At 48.5% G+C, this 18,587-nt stretch overlaps 1 protein-coding gene across 15 annotated transcripts in view; it reads left to right on the top strand.

Moving 5' to 3' along the window:
* Bcas1 (breast carcinoma amplified sequence 1) overlaps positions 1 to 18,587 on the top strand; it is an 83,939-nt gene that overhangs the window by 2,033 nt on the left and 63,319 nt on the right. For all 15 annotated transcript variants that reach the window (XM_006500381.3, XM_006500382.3, XM_030252200.1 and 12 more), the window contains exons 2-3: positions 5,212 to 5,288; positions 7,194 to 7,272. In XM_006500381.3, coding sequence (XP_006500444.1) covers positions 5,217 to 5,288; positions 7,194 to 7,272 — 151 coding nt within the window. In that variant the 5' untranslated portion in view covers positions 5,212 to 5,216. The remainder of the gene's footprint in view (positions 1 to 5,211; positions 5,289 to 7,193; positions 7,273 to 18,587) is intronic.

The following is an 18,587-nucleotide window of genomic DNA, read 5'->3' as shown; positions in this document are numbered from 1 at the left end:
CTTGACAGAGTCTCACTGTGAGAACCAGGCCGGTTCCAAGCTCAGCATTCCCTTACCGTAGCTGAGTGCATGGATTACGGGCATGCACCACGCAGGAAACCATGCGTCCTGGGTGTGTGATCACTTTGAGAAAGAAGATGTGTGTTCTAGGAAGCAGTGTGGATGCCACGCCCCATTCTGGCTGGCTTGTGGCTAGAGATCCAGGGGAGAGGGACAGACAGCTCTGAGAAGGGTCACCTCCCTCCCTCCAGCTCTGCTCCTGCTGGTGCCCTGCGCAGTGCCTGTCAGCGGCAGAGGCTTGTATACTTCAGTCTAGTACTGTTCAGTCAAGTGGCTGAGGGCATACTGAGTCCTCAGAGACTGAAGTTCAAACCCCATCTATGTCTCTCTATGCTTTCTTCTTCTCCATTAAACCAACAAGCAGGCAGTGAGACCTGGAAGAATGCAGGAAGGACAGACAACAGGAAGGACAGACAAGGTGTGTCCTCCTTAGAGATCACATGCTTATGGGGAAGAACCACAGAGCCAAGCCTCAGTTTCTTCTTCTACTGAACGGAGACTGAGAGCTTTTGGAAGGGAAGCAGATAGCTGGTGACGGGCTGGGCTAGGTGAGGTGTGCAGATGCCCTCAGTGCACTGCAGGGGGACACTCCCATCATTACTCAAGGCTGGCCATCCAGGCTCCAAGAAGGATACCTGCAGATATCTGCATGTAAGGGTGCCCAGGTGGACCAGTGCTGGCCCTGCCCAGCGCACAGGAGGCCTCCACTTACGGCTCCTAGCCTTCATTTAAAGATGTTTGGTTCAGTTCTCAGAACAAGAGTAGTCAAATCTGGGAGTTCCAGCTGCTCTGAAACATCTGAGGCAGGAGGATTGCAAGTTCAAGGTCTCGCTGGGTTACAGAATAAACTCAAGGGTAGCCTAGGCAATGTAGTGAGACTTTCTCTTTAAAAACAAGCTAGGGACCAGGATGTAGCTCAGTGGTAGCGCTCTTGCCTGGCATGCTTGAGACCCTGGGTTCAATCCCCAGTACTGGAGAGAGAGGAGGGAGAGAGAGAGAGAGAGAGAGAGAGAGAGAGAGAGAGAGAGAGAGAGAGAGAGAGAGAGAAGGAAAAACCTAATAAGCTGTCCACCTTCCAGAAGTAGTCACTGTATGCAAAAGCAAGCGAGTGTTCCAGGAGCAGGGCCCATTCCTAAACCTGCAGCCAGAAGCCCTTCCCCTGAACTCCAGGCATCGCATGCAGGGGTGGGTGAGGAGTTCAGGGAGGGTGGGTTCCCGTCCTGAGCCCCCAGTACAGGAAGCAACCTATACCACTGTGTATGACCAATGCCCTGGTGGGAGCCACAAATCCTGTGCCAGGCCCTCACTCAGCATGGTGGTCCTGAGCACAGTAGGTCTACTCTCATGATTCACCTGCAATACCGACCTTGCCTTGGGGGCCCAGAGAAAGTCTGGCACTGCCCAGGGTGCCAGCCTGGCCATGTTGGCACACTCTCAGCAGAGTGGTGGGTGGCTTGTGGCTTGCCTGCATTCCACTGCATTGATCAAAGGTGTTTCTTGTTTGCTGGGTGACTAATTCTGTCACCATTCCGCCCTTCCAGGCCCTCCCCCTTGTACCTAACAGTCATTTAGCTATGGCGGGGCTTGGTGCATTTATCCCCAACCCAGGAGTGGGGATTCCACAGTTGAAATGAGGGGCAAGGGTACAGCCACAGCTGTCAATCAGGAGGCATTCCTTAGCAACCCTCAGAGTGGCACATCCACAAGAATCAGAGCCCAGAGTGGCTGAGCCCAAGGCACTATGACGAGAAGGAAACAGTACTCATGATAGCAGAGGCTAGAAAAGGATGCTGGGCCTCCCAGGATTAGAGTCACAGATGGTTCTGAGCCATCATGTGGGTGCTGGGAACTGAACCAAGGTCCTCTGCAAGAGCATTTTTGGGGGACAGGATCTCTCACTGGTCCGGAGCTTACATCGTAGGCTAGACAGGACAACCAGCAAGATTTTTTGATGCTTCCTTCCTCAGTGTTGGGATTAGAGGTGCACGCCACGGCAGCCAGCTGCATACAGAACCACTGGAGCCTGGACTCAGCCTCACGCTTGTGTGGAAATGTTTTACCCACTGAGCCATCTCCCAACCCTTTAGTCTGCTCAGGCCACAAAAACAAGCGTACCAGAGACAGGAACAAGGGGCCTTAACGACAGAACTATTCACAGTTCCCAGGATTGGGACCCAAATACAGACTCTACCAAACACCTTTGAGGGAAACTGACCAGAATTAGCGAGGACAGTAAGAAAGCTGTTCCTGCCTGTGGCTAGAATTTAGGTGACACTGTCATGTGCCAGCCCCCGTGCAGAGCACCTTGAATATATTAACCGGCTTAATCCTCATTGTAATCTCTCAGGACGGGCCTGTTGTCCTATTTAATTAATTAAATTTAAATTAGCATGGAAGTATTAGGTTTCAGTATGACATCATCAAATGTTTTGTCATCATCTCGAATTCTCCTGCCATCTCTCCTTGCTCACAGCCATGTTCCCCCTCATAGTCTCCCACTCCCAGTAGCTCCCTTTCTGCTTCTATGCTATAAGCAAGAACTTTCTGAACCCGGGCTCAGACAGCATAGAAAACAGCACCAAGAACTAACTAATCTAAGACGGCATGACGTTTAAAAGTCACTGCATAGCAAAGGAAACTGTCGTCAGAGCACATAGGAAACCTGTAGGGAACAGAAGAAAAGCCTCTGCCAGCTGTATGTACCTGGACAGAAAATTAATGTCTAGAATATATATTTTAAAATTGCACAAATAAAACACCAAAAAGGAAATCTCACACGTAAAAAGACTGACAAGCTATAAATGAGCAACCGAGACAAGTAGAAAGTTCTCAAAAGAAGAAACACACACAAGTATTTTGAAAGTGTTCAGGGCTGGAGAGATGCCTCAGTGGTTAAGAGCCCCGTGGCTTTTTTAGAGGACCTGGGTTTGGCTCCTAGTTCCCACAGGGCAGCTTACAACTGTCTATAACTTTGGTTTTAGGGGAGTCCATACCCTCTTCTGATCTCCTGGGCGCCAGACACACGCATGATGCACATCCATACAAAATACTGACATCTAAAAGTTATTTGAAAAAAAAAAAAAAGGTATTCATGAATGTAGCCTGAACCATGAGACATAAGTAAATTAAAAACTTGTCATTATCCTCATCATATAGATGAGGAGGCTCAGAGAGGCTTAAAAACTGGTCCACAGTCGTGTTTTTCAGTGTGTGGTGATCAGGAGCTGACTGTAAGCTCTAGAGCACACTTTGCAATCCCGTGCTCACCTGGAACAGCAGATCAGCGGTTCTCAACCTACCTAATTCTGCAACCTCTTGATACAGTCCTCATGGTGAGGTCACCCAACCATAAAAGTTGCTACTTCATATCTTTAATTTTGCTACTGTTACAAACAGTCATGTATCTGTTTTAGCCAATGGTTTGGGGGGCGGGGGGGTCGCGACCTACAGGTTGAGAACCACTGGCCTAGAGCTCGCTGCATCAACTTGTGTGAATCCCCCAGGGCTGTATCTCTTGCTTTATTAGTCGCAGCACTGTTGGGCCCCGGGGCCTTGCCACCCTCTGCCAGCTGTTAGATGTTCATTTCCAACCATCAAACTGCTTGCTCCCTTCCTCTACCCCACCCCCACCTCCCACTCCCCCACCACATGGAGGTCATGAGAACCAAGCCGTTTCTATTGTGCTTATATCTGCCAGTAGGGGGCAGTAAACATTGTCCTTTGATTTGATTTAAACGTGTTTAAAACAGCTGGTGGACAGCTTTTGAGGGACATTCTGATTGCCAAAGAAAGCAGTGTTATCTGGTTCCAAATGATCTCAACAAAACATGGGTCCTGCAGTTCCCACTTTTACTCTGCCTGGCCCTGAAGTTGAGGAAAGACTATGTAGACTGTGGTGAAAGGGTCTGGGAACCTCAGCCCAGTGAGGAGCAAAGGCCTGTCACCCGACTGTAGTTATCACACATCTTACAGTCCCAGGTATTTCAGAACCTTAAGCGAGTACTAGAAGTAGTCACCACTTAAGGGCCCGGGGAGATGGTTCAGGAAGCAAAGTGCATGCACACGAGTGTGAGGATTTGAGTCCAGAGTCCCCGTACCCAGGTAAAAAGCCTGTCTGGGGGCGTATGTCTATCAGGACGATGGCTGGGGCTTGTCAGCCAGCCAGCCCAGCTGAGCTGAGGACCTCCAAGCCCAGTGGGAGACTCTCTCTCAGAAACCAAGGCAAAGGCAATTGAGAAAGACCCCCAGATGTGACCCTCTAACCTACACACATGCATGTGCACAATGCAAACAGGTACACATACATTCACATACACACATCCAGCACAGCTCCTAAATAAGATATAACTTGGACTGAACAATCTGAGCTTATAAATTAGCAGACCCCACTGTTAAATTGTTAAATAGCAATGTTTAAACCTGTAAAAAGTTGAATTTGGATAGAGACATAGTGTGTGTGATGTGTATAAATATATTGATACACACACACCTGTTTATGTATGGACTTATTCAAGATATTCAACCCACATGCCTCAGTTTTCTCATCTGCAAATTTGGACCATATTTTGATGGTCCTGCTGATTTATTACAAAGAGTTGATGTGACTTGGGGCGAAAGTCCTAGGACAGCGTCTCCACACAGAGAAAGCCCTCAGCAAAGGCTGCTTCTATTGTCAATTTACCATGACTGTGCTTGTCTGAGTTGTGACCCATCCTGTCAACAGTGGAGATGGTCTAGAGACACCACGTTCCTCTCTTGGACTCTTCCAAAGGACCTGGGTTCGGTTCCCAGCACCCACATGATGGCTCACAACTCTGTTAACTCCGGTTCCAGGCGATCTGACGCCCTCTTCTGGTCGCTGGGGACACTGCATGCACATGACACACAGATGCCATGCAGGCAAAACACCCATACAAAGAAAATAAAAATTAATAAACCTTTTCAAAATATATTTCTAAAAATGGTATCTAAGACATTGAGATTTTTCTCCCAAGAATTTCATAGTGGAGAAGAAGAAGGCTGAAGTCAGGTGCCAGGGGCCAGGGGTCAGGTGCCACCCAGGGTGGGAGTTTGTCTATATCTAGGCTTCACATGCAGGTGCCAAGAGTTAAGTTTGTATTTTAATTTTTTTCTCCCCTTTCTGTGTTGAAGGAACAATGGGAAACCAGATGAGCGTCCCACTAAGGCCTGGAGACCAGGAGCACGACCCAGGAGCAGACACTTGCAAGGTGACACGCTCAGACCCTGACACACTGGGTACCAGAAAGTGGAGTCCAAAAGGCTCTATTCTGCCTACCCAGGGCTCACTGAAGAGAGATGGGGCGTGAGGGCTGCCACTGTGACTGTCAGTTGGGGTAGCTGAAGTCCTAGAGTCCACCAAGGAGCTGGATAAAATACAGGTTCTATGTGATGGGGGAGCAGGCTCATGGATAAAGTGCTTACAGCATTAAGTATAAGAACCTGGCTTCTGATCCCCAGCTCCCATGTAAGAAGTTGTCCTGGCAACACAGAGACATGAGGATCCCGTGTAGACCTCTGACCTCCACATGCACACACATGGGCACGTATGAGTCTGCCTCTACCAAATGCGGACTCAGAGACCCCAGGTGAGAGTGGAACGATTTGAAATGATGGCAGTTTATGGAGCCTGTGTCTTCAACGACCCCCACAGGTGCCTACATCAGAACCAATTCAGTAGCTGCTTCAAGGCTGGTTTCCAAACGCAAGCTCTTGTTTCTGGGTGTTCTCTCTAGGGATTACTGGACAGTGTCTGCAGAGGTCCTTGATAATTAACCCAGGAACAGACTAGTGATGATGTCCTGAATATGGAGGCCACAATCGTCACTGACTGTCCTACAGAGAACAGGACATGCACACATATTCACACACATGCATATGTGCATGTGTACACACACACACACACACACACACACACACATAAGAATTGCCAAGTCCAAATGTCCACTGAAGGTGACGACCCTAGGTGTTTTCCAGCGGTCCAAGACCTTTCCTGTGTGTTGAACCTCAGGGAAACCTCTAAAATCGCAGTGTCTGACTTTCTCCTCAGGACAATTTTAACTGGAAGCTACGTGGGGATGAGAGTGGAGGGGAGTGCTTTCAAAGCTCCTTGATAATATCATGTATAGCACTGGCAGAGAGTTACAGTTAGGAATATCTCCTAAAAGATGTCTGTCAAGATCTGAGGTCAAGGGGCTTGGGAGTTAGATCAGTTGGTAAAATGCTTGCCTTATAAGCAAGCACAAGGACCTGAATTCAATTCTGAGAGTCCATGTTTAAAAACAGAAGGAAGGAAGGAAGGAAGGAAGGAAGGAAGGAAGGAAGGAAGGAAGGAAGGAAGGGGAGGGGAGGGGAGGGGAGGGGAGGGGAAGGGAAGGAAGAAAAGAAAGAAAGAAAGAAAGAAAGAAAGAAAGAAAGAAGAAAGGAAGGAAGGAAGGAAGGAAGAAAGAAAGAAAGAAAGAAAGAAAGAAAGAAAGAAAGAAAGAAAGAAAGAAAGAAAGAAAAAAAAGCCAGACTGTATATACCTATCCTGAGTAGCTACTTTAGATATAGATACTTGGTGAGTTCCAAGCCACCAAGTCTCAAAACAGGTGGCTGTAACCAGAGGAACAACACACGAAGTTTCCCTCTCAACTCCAGAAGCATGCATACACATGTATACATGTGCAAACTTACATGTGCATCTACAAACACACAAACACACAGAGTAAGCCTGGTGTATTTGACAGTTGAGTTCGTAAAGGGCTTGGCTAACGGTTGCATTCATGTGGCCAAGACAGACAGGTGAAGCTATTCTGGCAGACCCTGAATCTCCATGTTAAACTCTTGCTCAGTTCCTTAGGAGACAGCGCCCCCTTTGGTCCGATCTGTGTTGCAGGGATTTGCCTGCTGGTGTTTGAGGCTGGCAAGATGAAGCGTGATCCCCGGGGTGCTCTTATGATCACAGGGATCCGGCCTGAGAGAGTCATTTTGCTACCGGAAGGCCGGATAGGAAGCTGGCAGTTTCTATAAACACGGCCTTTAGATTTGACTCTGGAAGGTGCTCCTGTAGCCTTGAGGCTCTCTCGTGGGTTCCTCCCGCGACCTGACCACTGAAACGGTCTGTTCTGTTGCAGGTGACGTCAGACAATGAGTGTGTTCAGAATGGGAACCCAGTTGTGCTGTCCACTCGTGTAATTCAACACTATGAGGAAGGTCAGTGCTGCGTGTGAAACCACTCTGCTGCAGGGTGGGGGCTCTCTGGACCTATGCACAGTGAACAGAGGAAGCGGGAGCCACAGGCTTTCCTCGAAAGCTTTCGTATTTATTCCCTGGGGTGGCAGAAACCCTGGGCCCACACTGGGTGCTTATACGCTGGAAGCTGCCTGTCCTAGGGGGCTAGAGCCAGAATCTAGGTGTCTCCTGTACGTTCTGGGGAAGACCTAATTCAGGCTGTCCTGACCCAAGGATGGCTGGCTTCCCCCTGTGTCTGCACAGCATCTCCCTCTATGTGGGTCGATCTGTAGACCTGAAGTCCCACTGTCATGAGGAAACAGTTATACTGTATCAGGGCCCACTCTGAGGACCTCGTCTTGGTCATCTCTAAGACTGTCTCCAAATGTGGTCACTCTCACAGGGGTTAGAACCTAGGATCTTTGGGGAGATAGAATTCAAGCCATGACAACACTCGCGTGATACACGGTGCAGCTGGGCAGGCCTTTTCAGTGGAAGAGATGAAACAATTGAGCAAGAGCCAAGAAGCTGACTTAGGGGGTCAACAATACCTAACTTAGAGCCCCTGCTTGGCAGCTCATTGGCTATGTGACTTGGCATATGTCACATGACACAAGCAAGGTGTGAGTCTTTTGCAGTTGATGACGATGGAATGACCAACCCAGCTGTGCCTTCCTGCTGCGTGCAGGGTTCCTTCCCTGTGTGACTATGGAGAACTGGAAGACACGGAACCTCAGACACCCCAGAGATCATAGACTTAGAGGACAAGCCTTCCCACACACTTCTAGTCCAGACCCAATCAATTATCCATACAGAAAGATGGGCTGTTGTGGGGCTGGAGAGATGGCTCAGTGGTTAAGAACGCCTGCTGTTCTTCCACAGGATATGGGTTCAATGCCCGACACTCACATAGTGATTCACCTATGAAGCCAGTCCTGAGCATCCGGTGCCTTCCTCGGGCCTCCACAGGTTCCCACATGCCTGTAGTATACATGAACTCACACGGCCACACACGCATGCACATTTAAAAGAAAAGCCATTGTACTTTTCCACTTCGTACGTTGTCAGTTACAAAAATGCCACAGCCCCACCCCTATCTGGCAATCCCTTTCCACCAGGTAAGGTGGGAGGGAGTCAGCTGCCCAGCTCACCTGTGCCACTAATGACCAAGAAGAGATGCCACTGAGCCCAGAGATCCCAGGAATGAAAGTCAAAGGGACTTTTAACCATCGTGGACGACAATTGTTCTCTAGTCTGGCTTTGTTTTGTTTTTGCAAAAGTGCTTACACACCTCCCCTCAGGAGCTGCAAGGCACGGATTCAACTAAAGCCAAGCTGTCTGAGTGGAGATAACGCAGCCGCCATTTAATTAACATTCTGTTTCTCAATCATCAAGATGTGCTTTAAAAGACACATCTGTTCTCCAGGGAGACACCTGAGTCACCTTCACTCTTAATCAGACTTGAAGTTTGGGCAGGAGCCAAAGGAGGCAGGGAGTGAGTGTTGGGAACAGCGGAGGGGTGGGGTGGGCAGGGAGGATGCCCTGGTCTCACAGGTGGCTACTGGGACTCTGCAGGTGATGCAATCGTCACTCGGAGGATCTCCTCTGTTGTCCTATCATAGAGATGTTGACTCATGCGAGTGTGTGGCTTACGTCTGGGCTCATGTGAAAAGAGTAAGGGTTTTTATCCCTTCATCTGGACAGTTTGGGGATCTCGGAGCTGATCCGCACCCTCACTGAGGATGTACGTATCAGGGTGGAATGGGTATCTTCAAGGTGTGGTCATGAAGGCACAGAGCACCGCAAGTGAGGGGGTGGGATGGGGGTGATGTGCAAAAAAAAAAACGATATTCTTCCTCCTCCCAGATGGTGTCACCCTGGGACCCGTGAACATGACACCTTACCTGTGGGTGGCCAAAGAAGGCTTTGTGGGTGGGTGAGATGGATAGGTGCTCCTGACCTATTCGTGAAGGTCTTATGTCACCCAAAGGGTCACTATAAAGAAAGAAGCAAGGGGGACGGAGTAGGAAAAGAGGAAGTGACATTGGGAACAGATGTTAGAGGGAGGGAGGGAGGGAGGGAGGGAGGGAGGGAGGGATGGAGAGGGAGATGGGGAGAAGCTTAAAGATGGGTACTGGTAGGCTTTACTGTGGAGAAGGGGACCATAAGCTAAGTAGCACACAGCCTCGGAACAGGCATGGAAATTTCTAGAAGCTGTCCCACTTTTACCATCTGACCTTCTGAGCTCTAAGATACCCATGTTGTGTTAAGCCCCGGAATTTGTAGTCATTCGGTCCCACATTGCATGCCCACATTGCGATCTAACCAACTTGAGTTGGGGGTGGGGTGGTGGGGCAGGGCACAGCCAGCAGGGTTAGCTCTGCCGCTTGCTAATTGTATAAATGGAATTGGCACTGTCCAAGATTTGCCAGTAAGATGGCAGCGATGCCATTTTCTCTGGCCAGAAGGGGTCTGTAAGAACCACAGCTCTGAAGCAGGGGCCGACTACAGGCCACATAGACTATGCCGCCATACCTGAGTCACTGTAGCCCTGGGCGAATGTATCTTACCTGGCCAGGTTTCCTCTCCTGGTTATTTGATTCCTAAAACTTCACAGATCTTTGGGGAAATAAAAGCGCCCCAATTCCCTCTTTCTTTGGTTCTGTTCTAGTAAGTTTATCCTCTTTAAAAGACAACAGTCTCCATCCTTATGGCTGATGGATGGCAGAGCCCAAAATGTGACTGATCTGCCAAAGCGCATCTTCTTCTCCCACCCCACCCCCAAAGCTGATGCCTGTCTGTCCACACGGACAAGGAGTGTCTTAGAATTGATACCTTCCCTTTCATCCCTCGTCAACTGTTCTTAAAGAAGGAACTGTCTAATTTTGCACCCTTGAAGTACGTGTGTGTGTGTGTGTGTGTGTGTGTGTATGCTCGTATGTAGAATGAGCTCAGTGAACTGAAAATTCTCTACTCAAGTGAAAAAGGTTTCTGCTAGTGATACAGAGAGTGAGAATTTGCCAGTTTTGATCCCTGAGGAGTTGTTTCAGACAATGCCCTAAATCATAGCTGCCTGATGGTGGAAAAAATTGATGGCCCCTGGGGCAGACACTAATATCTGTTTTCTCTGAGCAGCTATGACCTGCCCTCTCTGCTTTTGTTTGGGGTTTTGTTGCTGTAGCTCATTCTGAGCCTGAAGTCGTTCTTCCTGCCTCATCCTACCTTAGCTGGGCTACAGGCCCCACACAGGCTACTCTGCATTTTAGAAATGCCTCCATGAGTTGAAGGAAAGTCTGAAAGGGGATTGGAGACCAGTAAAGTACTGGAGTCGGGAAAGTTGATCCTCAGAATTCAAGTTAAAAAAAAGAGAGAGAGAGAGAGAGGCTGGCATAACGTCATTTGCTTATAAGCCCAGCACTGGAGAAAAGAGCTCTCTGGCCAGTCGGTCTAGCCTACTTGGCAAGTCTCCAGCCAAGGAGAATGAGATCCTGTCTCAGAGCAAGATAGGTAACACCAGGGAAGTGACACCCAAGGTTGGCCTCTAGATTGCACGCAAGTTCACACCCACACACACTCACCGCCCCACATATATCCAGACACCCATGAACATACACATACACATGAGGTTAAATAAGTTGTTTAGGTTTTAGAAGTCTCTGGGAACAAAGAGCTGGTTGTCATCTAACACATCCTGAGCTCAGCATAAGCAATGTACTCAAGGCCTAGACCAGCACAGCTTTCTCCAAACTTCTGGGAGATTCTGATACCTTGGAAATGCAAGGCTGGCTGAGGAGCCGCTGGAGGCTCCGTGAGACACGGAAGTTGGATGGAGCTAGAAATGTCCTGTCTCCACACCTCTATGGGTAGCTACTGGGAGGAGCCAATAAGAGATTGGAGGTCCTCCTCCAGCCTCCGGTTGGGTTTTCACTTAGAATCCCCCCCTCCCCCCCAACGCATCTGCAAGGATGTTCTGGCCAAACACACTACACAGCTGACCCTAGAGTTGGCCACCTCTGCTGCTGTGTTTACATCACTACTCCATAGGTCTCAAAAGACAGCTTTCAAAAAATCCATCCCCATCGTCCTAACCACTACCAGTATCATCATCACAATAAGTATCAACCTCACCATCTTTATCAGCCAACATCATCACCATCATCATAATCATCACCGTTATTGAAGATTTCTTTCATCTGCTTTGAATCCTGTATCTCTTTTCTATATCCTTCTTTTCCTTTCTTCTTCATTTCATGCATATGCATGTGTGCATGTATGTTGGCACGTATATGCATGTGCGAGTGTGTGTGTGTGTGTGTGTGTGCGTGTGGAGGCCTTGGGTTGATGTCAGTAGTCATCCTTCACTTCTCTTCCATGTTATTCTTCAAGGCATGGTCTCTCAGTCAAACCCTGACCCTACCAGTATGGCTTGCATCACTGCCCAGCTTGCTCTGGGAACCCCTAGGTCTCCACTCTGCAAGGCTGGGCTGAATTACAGGCAGGCTGTCATGTTCACCTAGCATTTGTGTGGGTTCTTGAGGTCTGAATCGAATCCCCTTGCTTGCAGGGAAACACTTTAAATGCTGAGCTATTTCCCCAGCTCGGTCTGTACATTTTAGCAGCCTGACATGAGCAGAGCCAGTTCACTGAGACCATAATCATTTTGAGCAATGAATGTAACAAAGTCAAGGCTGAGCTGGAACATAATATCTCCACTTCTAATTTCAAGGACTCTTAGATCCCATTCTAAATATCCCTCTTCAATGTGCCTGGATTGTTTCATGTTTTCAGAGTTCACCTTGCTGTGGCAAGCATCTGTGCTTCATTATTCTCCTTTAAGATGATAGCACCCCATTCCACAAAGGCCACATTTTCTTGACTCACTCATAAGTGAACAGACGTGTTGACTGTGGTTGTTTACACTCCAGCACTTATAAATACCGCATCCCTGTGCATGGTGAGCTATTTTTTGTGTGGATGTATGTTTTGGTGCTCTTGGGCATGTCTATTTAGAAACAGAACTGTGGTCCACATGCTGGCTCAATGCCCACCTTTTGGAGGGGCTCCTTCCCTGCTTTCCAACGCAACTGCCCCACTTCACATCCCTGCCAGTGAGGCACATAAATTCCAGTTGCTCAGCACCCTCACCAGCACTGCCTACTTCCTACTTCCTACTTCCTGCTTCCTACTTCCTGCTTCCTACCTGCTTATTTACAGCCATTCATTCAGCGGGTGTGGAGTGGAGCTGTGCTGTGATTCTGACTGCATTTCCATGGTGACAATGACACTAACCATCCTTGGATGTGCTCAATGACCATCTACATTTGGAATAGTGATGCCATTCTAATCTGATGGCTTTACTGCCCCCTGGTCCCCTGGTCCCTTGCCTCATACCACCTCCTTGATAATCTTCCCCAGAATCCCAAACTAACAAACTAATTTTGGCAGTCTCCTATATATTGATAATTGGGAGGTGTGGCTTGTTGGAGGAAGTGTGTCACTGTGGGCTTTGTGAGACCCTCCTCCTAGCTTCTTGCAAGACAGTCTTCTCCTGTTTGCCTTTGGAGCAAGATATAGAACTCTCAGCTCCTCCAGTGCCATGTGTGCCTGGGTAATGTCATGCTTTCCACCATTATGATAGTGGACTGGGTCTCTGAACCTGTAAGCCAGACCCAATTCAATGTTGTCCTTATAAGAGTTGCCTTGGTCATGGTGTCTGTTCACAGCAGTAAAACCCTAACTAAGACAGGGGAAATGAAAGAAACAATGTAGAAACTTCTAGAATATTCATGGATAAGGTAATGTGGTATGTGTGTGTGTGTGTGTGTGTGTAGACAGACAGACAGACAGACAGACAGACAGACAGACAGACAGATAGACAGATAGACAGACAGACAGAGAAGGTGGATGTCACCTAAGGAACAACACCTGATACTGTCTTCTTCTGGCTTTCACACCCACTCACAATAATAAACACAGCCACCATGTCCAAATACCAAGAATGTTTGAGGATCCACATCAGTTTGCAGATGTTAGTTGTGAAAAGGGTGGAAGGCAGAGACAGGAAGGAAAATGACTGTGAGAGTCATCAAATTTGGTAGAAAGGCATGTCAGATGCATGTTATCTACCTGATTTAAACAAAAACAAAAAACAAGCAAAACCCCCAGGACTAACTCAGCCATCTGCTGTCTTTGAGTGGCAGTGCTGGAGCAGGTGGCTTTGCACTTGAAGTAGCCCTGTGCACTCCCTGGTTTTGCAAAGTATACACACACTAGGAAGGTGGAGAGAAGGGAAGACAGAGTGGATGATGGTGTGATGTCGCTGCCCCGGTGTTACCCACGGGAACTGAGCTTCATTGTGGCCTCTTCAAAATGTTCTGGGCAACACAGGGTTAATAGTCCACTCGGATTCCCATGACATCACTCAACATCCAGGCAAATCAAGCTGGTAATCAAGACTCCATCCCTCAGGTCCAAAGCTCCCACTGTTGTTTGTGCTAGGGTTTCCTGGCCAAGACATTTTGGCTCTTGAGAGCAGAGAAGAAAGCTTGAAATCTGAGCCATGAGTGAAGATTCCGAGTCTCCCATCTTCCTCCAAGCCACAGGGATCAGCATCAGGAACCCTGACACTTCAGAACGACAAACGCGTCTGCCCAGCATGGAGAGCCACTGTTTGAAGTGTCACTTGACTCCTGCTACTCGACCCGACCCTACCCAATCCAACCCGCAGAGAGCCATTACTGTACACCCTCCAAGGTCTTTATCACTTTTCCCAAGGGATTCCCGTAGCCCTTTGATATTTAAATAGAATGCTCTTTTGAAGAACTCAACATCTGCCTCCCTCCCTCTACAAGGAACTGCTACATTTAGATCCTGATGCGACATCAACTGTGTGCCTGATGCAAGAATTTTACCCATGCAAACTCCCATAATTCTACACTCCCGTTGCATCTTCAGGATTTGTAACAGCTCCCCCTTGTGATTGCTGAACGCTGTGATTTATTTGTGATTTATTCTGATAGATCAGGATATCAGTGTAGCAGGATGTCGGTGTAAAGCAAGGTCGTGTAGGAAGTGATGTTGGAGGGGCTGGAGAGATGGGGGAGTGCTTGCTGTGCAAACATGAGGGCTTGGGTTTGGATCCGCAGCACTTACGTCACACACACACACACACACACACACACACACACACACACACACACTAATGGCGCTTGTGGGGAGAGCAGGCATCGGGAGCAGACAGAGGCTTCGGAAGCAGATGGTTTAGTGAAGACCGGGAATCTCAGATTTCCTTTTGAAAACTTCTGGGAGGCCTGAGACAGTGAGTCTCAGGAACAGAGGAGCCTGTCCCCCGCAGCTTGTTACAGGGTGCCTGCTCTGCTGTAAGCATCCCCGTCTTCTCCCGAGTGCCTGCAGGGCTCCGCTCTGTGCCTGACCCTCGTAACCAGACTTGGCCTTACCGAAAGGCATTCCTAAAGACATTCGGGGCTGTAAGATTGACATTCTAAGCCTCCGTTCACTCGGGGCTTAGATACAGTGGGGAGCAAACAAGGAGTTCCGGTAGCTGCCTCTTTTCATGTAGGGGTCCACTCTAGGACCCCCAGTGGTTGCCTACAATGCGCGACATTACTGAACTTGTCCTGCTCTGTGTTGTTTCCCATCCATTTGTGCCTGAGATAATGTTTATGGGCCAGCAAGATGGCATAGCAAGTGCTTGCCGCCGATGACCTAAGTCCACAACACCTGGAACCCACATGGTGGTAGGTGAGAACGGAGTCCTGCGAGTTGTCTTCTGACATCCACACACATGCCAGGGCACTTGCTCCACCCCATCCGGCATCCATAATAAATAAGTAGAAGTTTAGTAAGAAATCCTCCCCCCAAAAGAAAAGACTAGAAGAAAAATCTAAACCAACAAGTATACACGTCATGGTAGAGAAAAGGAAAAAAAAAAAAACTGTTCCGAGAAGAGGGGAGAAAAACTGTTAAAAGAAAAGAAAAGCAGCAGGACTTTTACAAAAGCCAGGGTTCCCGACTCCCAGGGTTCCCAACTCCCGAGCTCAAAGACACTGAGAGGATGAGATGCCAGGAAGCTTTCAAAAGTATCAAAAGATGACTGATAGCCCGAAGAAAACACAAAGAAGCAGCTGAATTCAATCCCAGTCCAGGAGAGGAGAGTCAGCAACGCCGGGGGACAGTTAGCAAAACCGATGAGAAACCAGCGACCTAGGAAAGTATCGGCGAAGGAATTTGGGTTTCAAAAAAAAAAATTAGGAATGTTGGAAATAAAAAATTCATCAGAATCAGATTTTTTAAAAAAAAATGCACACAGTGGAAAGAATCGACTATAGATTCCACCAAGCAGAAGAAAAAGAATGCAGAGCTGGGAAATAAGGTTAGTGATAACCATAAGGGTGAACAGTCTAGCCATCATCCATAGAGACTGGCTGGATTACAAAAGCTAGAACCAACTGTATTCTAAGAAGCACTATATGCTAATAATGACTCCCAGGGACCCAGAGGCCAAGGATAAAAAACAATTTATACAGCAAATAGGGACAAGGAGAACAAACTACATAGATAACCTGGTCTCTGTTAAAGTCTACTTTGAACCAAAAATAGTCAGAAGAGATTTAAAAGACCACTACATAGTAATAAAGAAACTAACTCACCAAGAAGATATAAGCACTATGAACATGAGGGGGGTGCCAATTTCATACAATAGACACTAGTGAAGAGGGTGGACCCTGAGGGTGGGCTGGGGACAGGTGAGCCGCACTCCCCAGTGTGACTCTGTTGACTAAATCTCCTGTGTCTGCTCTCCACTCTCTAATGTCTTTTAGTCCAGCTGTTGAGGAGGGTTGGCCAAACCAAGCTTGTCCTGCTTCCCAGAGCCCAAGCTCTGACCCTAACAACCACCCAGCTTCCAGCGTGAGCATCAGCTGACCAGAAGGGGGCCCATTCCAAACTTGGAGTTCTTACAAGTCATTGAGCGGCTTTACCTGATCTCTGACAACAAGCATATCACTTCTTTCTGCTTCAGCTTTATACCTTGTGTTAGGTCATAATGGATATGGAGCCTTTTCAAAGCAAAATCCTGGCACTTTTCCCCGTGGAAAGTGTCTTGTTTTCCTCTGGCTGTAAAGACCTTTTTGCTCCTTTGGTATCCAGCCAGGTGGTAAAGGGGGAAACCAATCGATGCTCCCAGGGGGTTGCAAAGGCCTCTCCCTCTTTTCAGTCCCAGCCTCTTCCTCTCCCTCTGTCCTGGACCACACCCACAGTCCATTTCTGTTCTCTCTGACAAGCCAAGGATGTGCATTGCTTGCTCCTTTGGTGCCTGGTCTGCTTGCTTCTTTCCCCTCCCGTGTGAATCCCTGGAGCATGGGAGAAAAGCAAAGGAGAGCTAGCCCAGGTTAGCCCAGTCAGCCCAGTCAGCCCAGGTTAGCCCAGTTAGCCCAGTTAGCCCAGTTAGCCCAGTTAGCCCAGCTAGCCCAGTTAGCCCAGTTAGCCAGCGCACTGGCTGGGGACTTCCTCATGAAGCCTCCCTGGCTCCATCATTGCCCTCGTCTGTGTCACTTCTCCATCCTCTGTGCCACTAAGAGATCACCAAGGCACACAAGAAGACACTCTCCTTATAGGCTTGTTCCACACTCCAGACACTGTGAGATACCAGAGCCTGGCACAGCGGCTGCGGATGGATGCGTGTACAATTGGCATGTGCTTGTCGCCCCGTGTTAGTGTGTTAATGTATAACGGAACCAGAACGAAGGACCCTCAGATCCTCCCCTGTTTTTCCCTCTTCTTGACTTCTTGCAAACAGATGCTAAGATGTGCCTGTCTCGATGTATACTAAACAAAAGGCTGTGTTGGCAAGGATGGGGAGAAGCCTCAACATTGTCAGAGTATCTGTCAGTCACCTGCTGGGGGGGCGGGTCGGGGGAAAGCATCAGGACAAGGCCCTGGCTGAGCATCACTGACAGTCACACCGGGGAGCAATTCTATTCCCCGAGTTTACGTGTGTGCACGCACACATGCCTGTGTGTATGCAGACGTTCATATGGGTTCATGTGCACGTGCAAACATGGATGTGTGAAGCACAGGCCAGAGGGCAACCTCAAGTGTTGCTCGTCAGCGGTCATACACATTGTGTTCTTTTACATGAGATGGGTTTTCTTGCTATCTCACCAGCCTGGAACTCCCCAGTCAAGTTAGACTGGCTGGACAATACGCTCCAAGGATCTCCCCGACTCCATGTCCCCAGGGCTGGAATTTCAGGTGTGACCACGACACCCAGCTTTTTCTACGTGGGTTCTGGAGATAGAACTCGGGGCCTGGTGCTTCTGAGGCAAGGGCATTAATGGATGCACCATCTCCCCACACCAACACTCCCATTTTATAAGTGAGGGAAACACAAGCTTATCAGGGCTTTTCCCAGGTCCTCAAATCTTGTCAGTACAGGATCTTCAGAAAGAAACAGGATTCCAAAGTTCTTCCCCACCGCATCGCTACCCAAGGGCCTTAAAAAGAAGGCAATTTAATCGATTCAAGGCAGGAAGTGGTGGGTGTTTGGGAGTGTGGCTCCCAGGAGGTTGGGAAGCCACCACCTACACACACAGAATACCTGAGCTGGCCATATCTGTACTGCTGTCCCAGCCTTCCTGTCTGAGGACACACCTGTTCTTCAAGGCTACAGAGTATCAGCGTTCTGATTGTTGCAGTTTTAGTCTTCCGTATCCCCCAGAGTCTATGCTAATAGATGTCTAACATGAAGACAGACAGAGCATGAAGTCAGGAGTTGGTGGCTGCCTGGCCCTCTCCCTGGAGACTGGAGGGAAGGTAGCTAACAGCTAAGTGTCATGATGTGTACTGAGCAGTTAGTGTAGCTCAGCCACTTTTTCCGTATACTTGAAACATTTTAACGTAACGAGCATCATCTCCTAAGTGGTGAGGAAGGGTCTACTGCCTCTTCACTTTTACCGAAGAATAAAGGCAGAGAAAAATTAAAACACTTGGGTTAAAAAAAGAAAAAGTGTGTGTGTGTGTATGTGTGTGTGTCTAAGTATGTAAGTATGTGTTGGAGACAAGGTCTCGCTGTGTTGCTCTGGCTGGTCTGGAACTCAGAGAGATCTGCCTGCCTCTGTCTCCATAGTGCTGGGATTAAAGGCATGGCCACTACTCCCTGCCACAGAGGACCTCCCTCCGTGATGCTCAAATACGAGTGCTTTTTCTCTCCGAGGGGACATTTGTAAGATATGTTTGATACCCACAGCATTGGGATGTGAGGAGCATGCAAGAGGTTG

The sequence above is a fragment of the Mus musculus genome, chromosome 2 (genome assembly GCF_000001635.26).
Source record: "Mus musculus strain C57BL/6J chromosome 2, GRCm38.p6 C57BL/6J".
NCBI classification, from domain to species: Eukaryota; Metazoa; Chordata; class Mammalia; order Rodentia; family Muridae; genus Mus; species Mus musculus.
The sequence above is the reverse complement of the archived record's forward strand: the minus strand, read 5'-3'. Positions and strand labels throughout refer to the sequence as shown.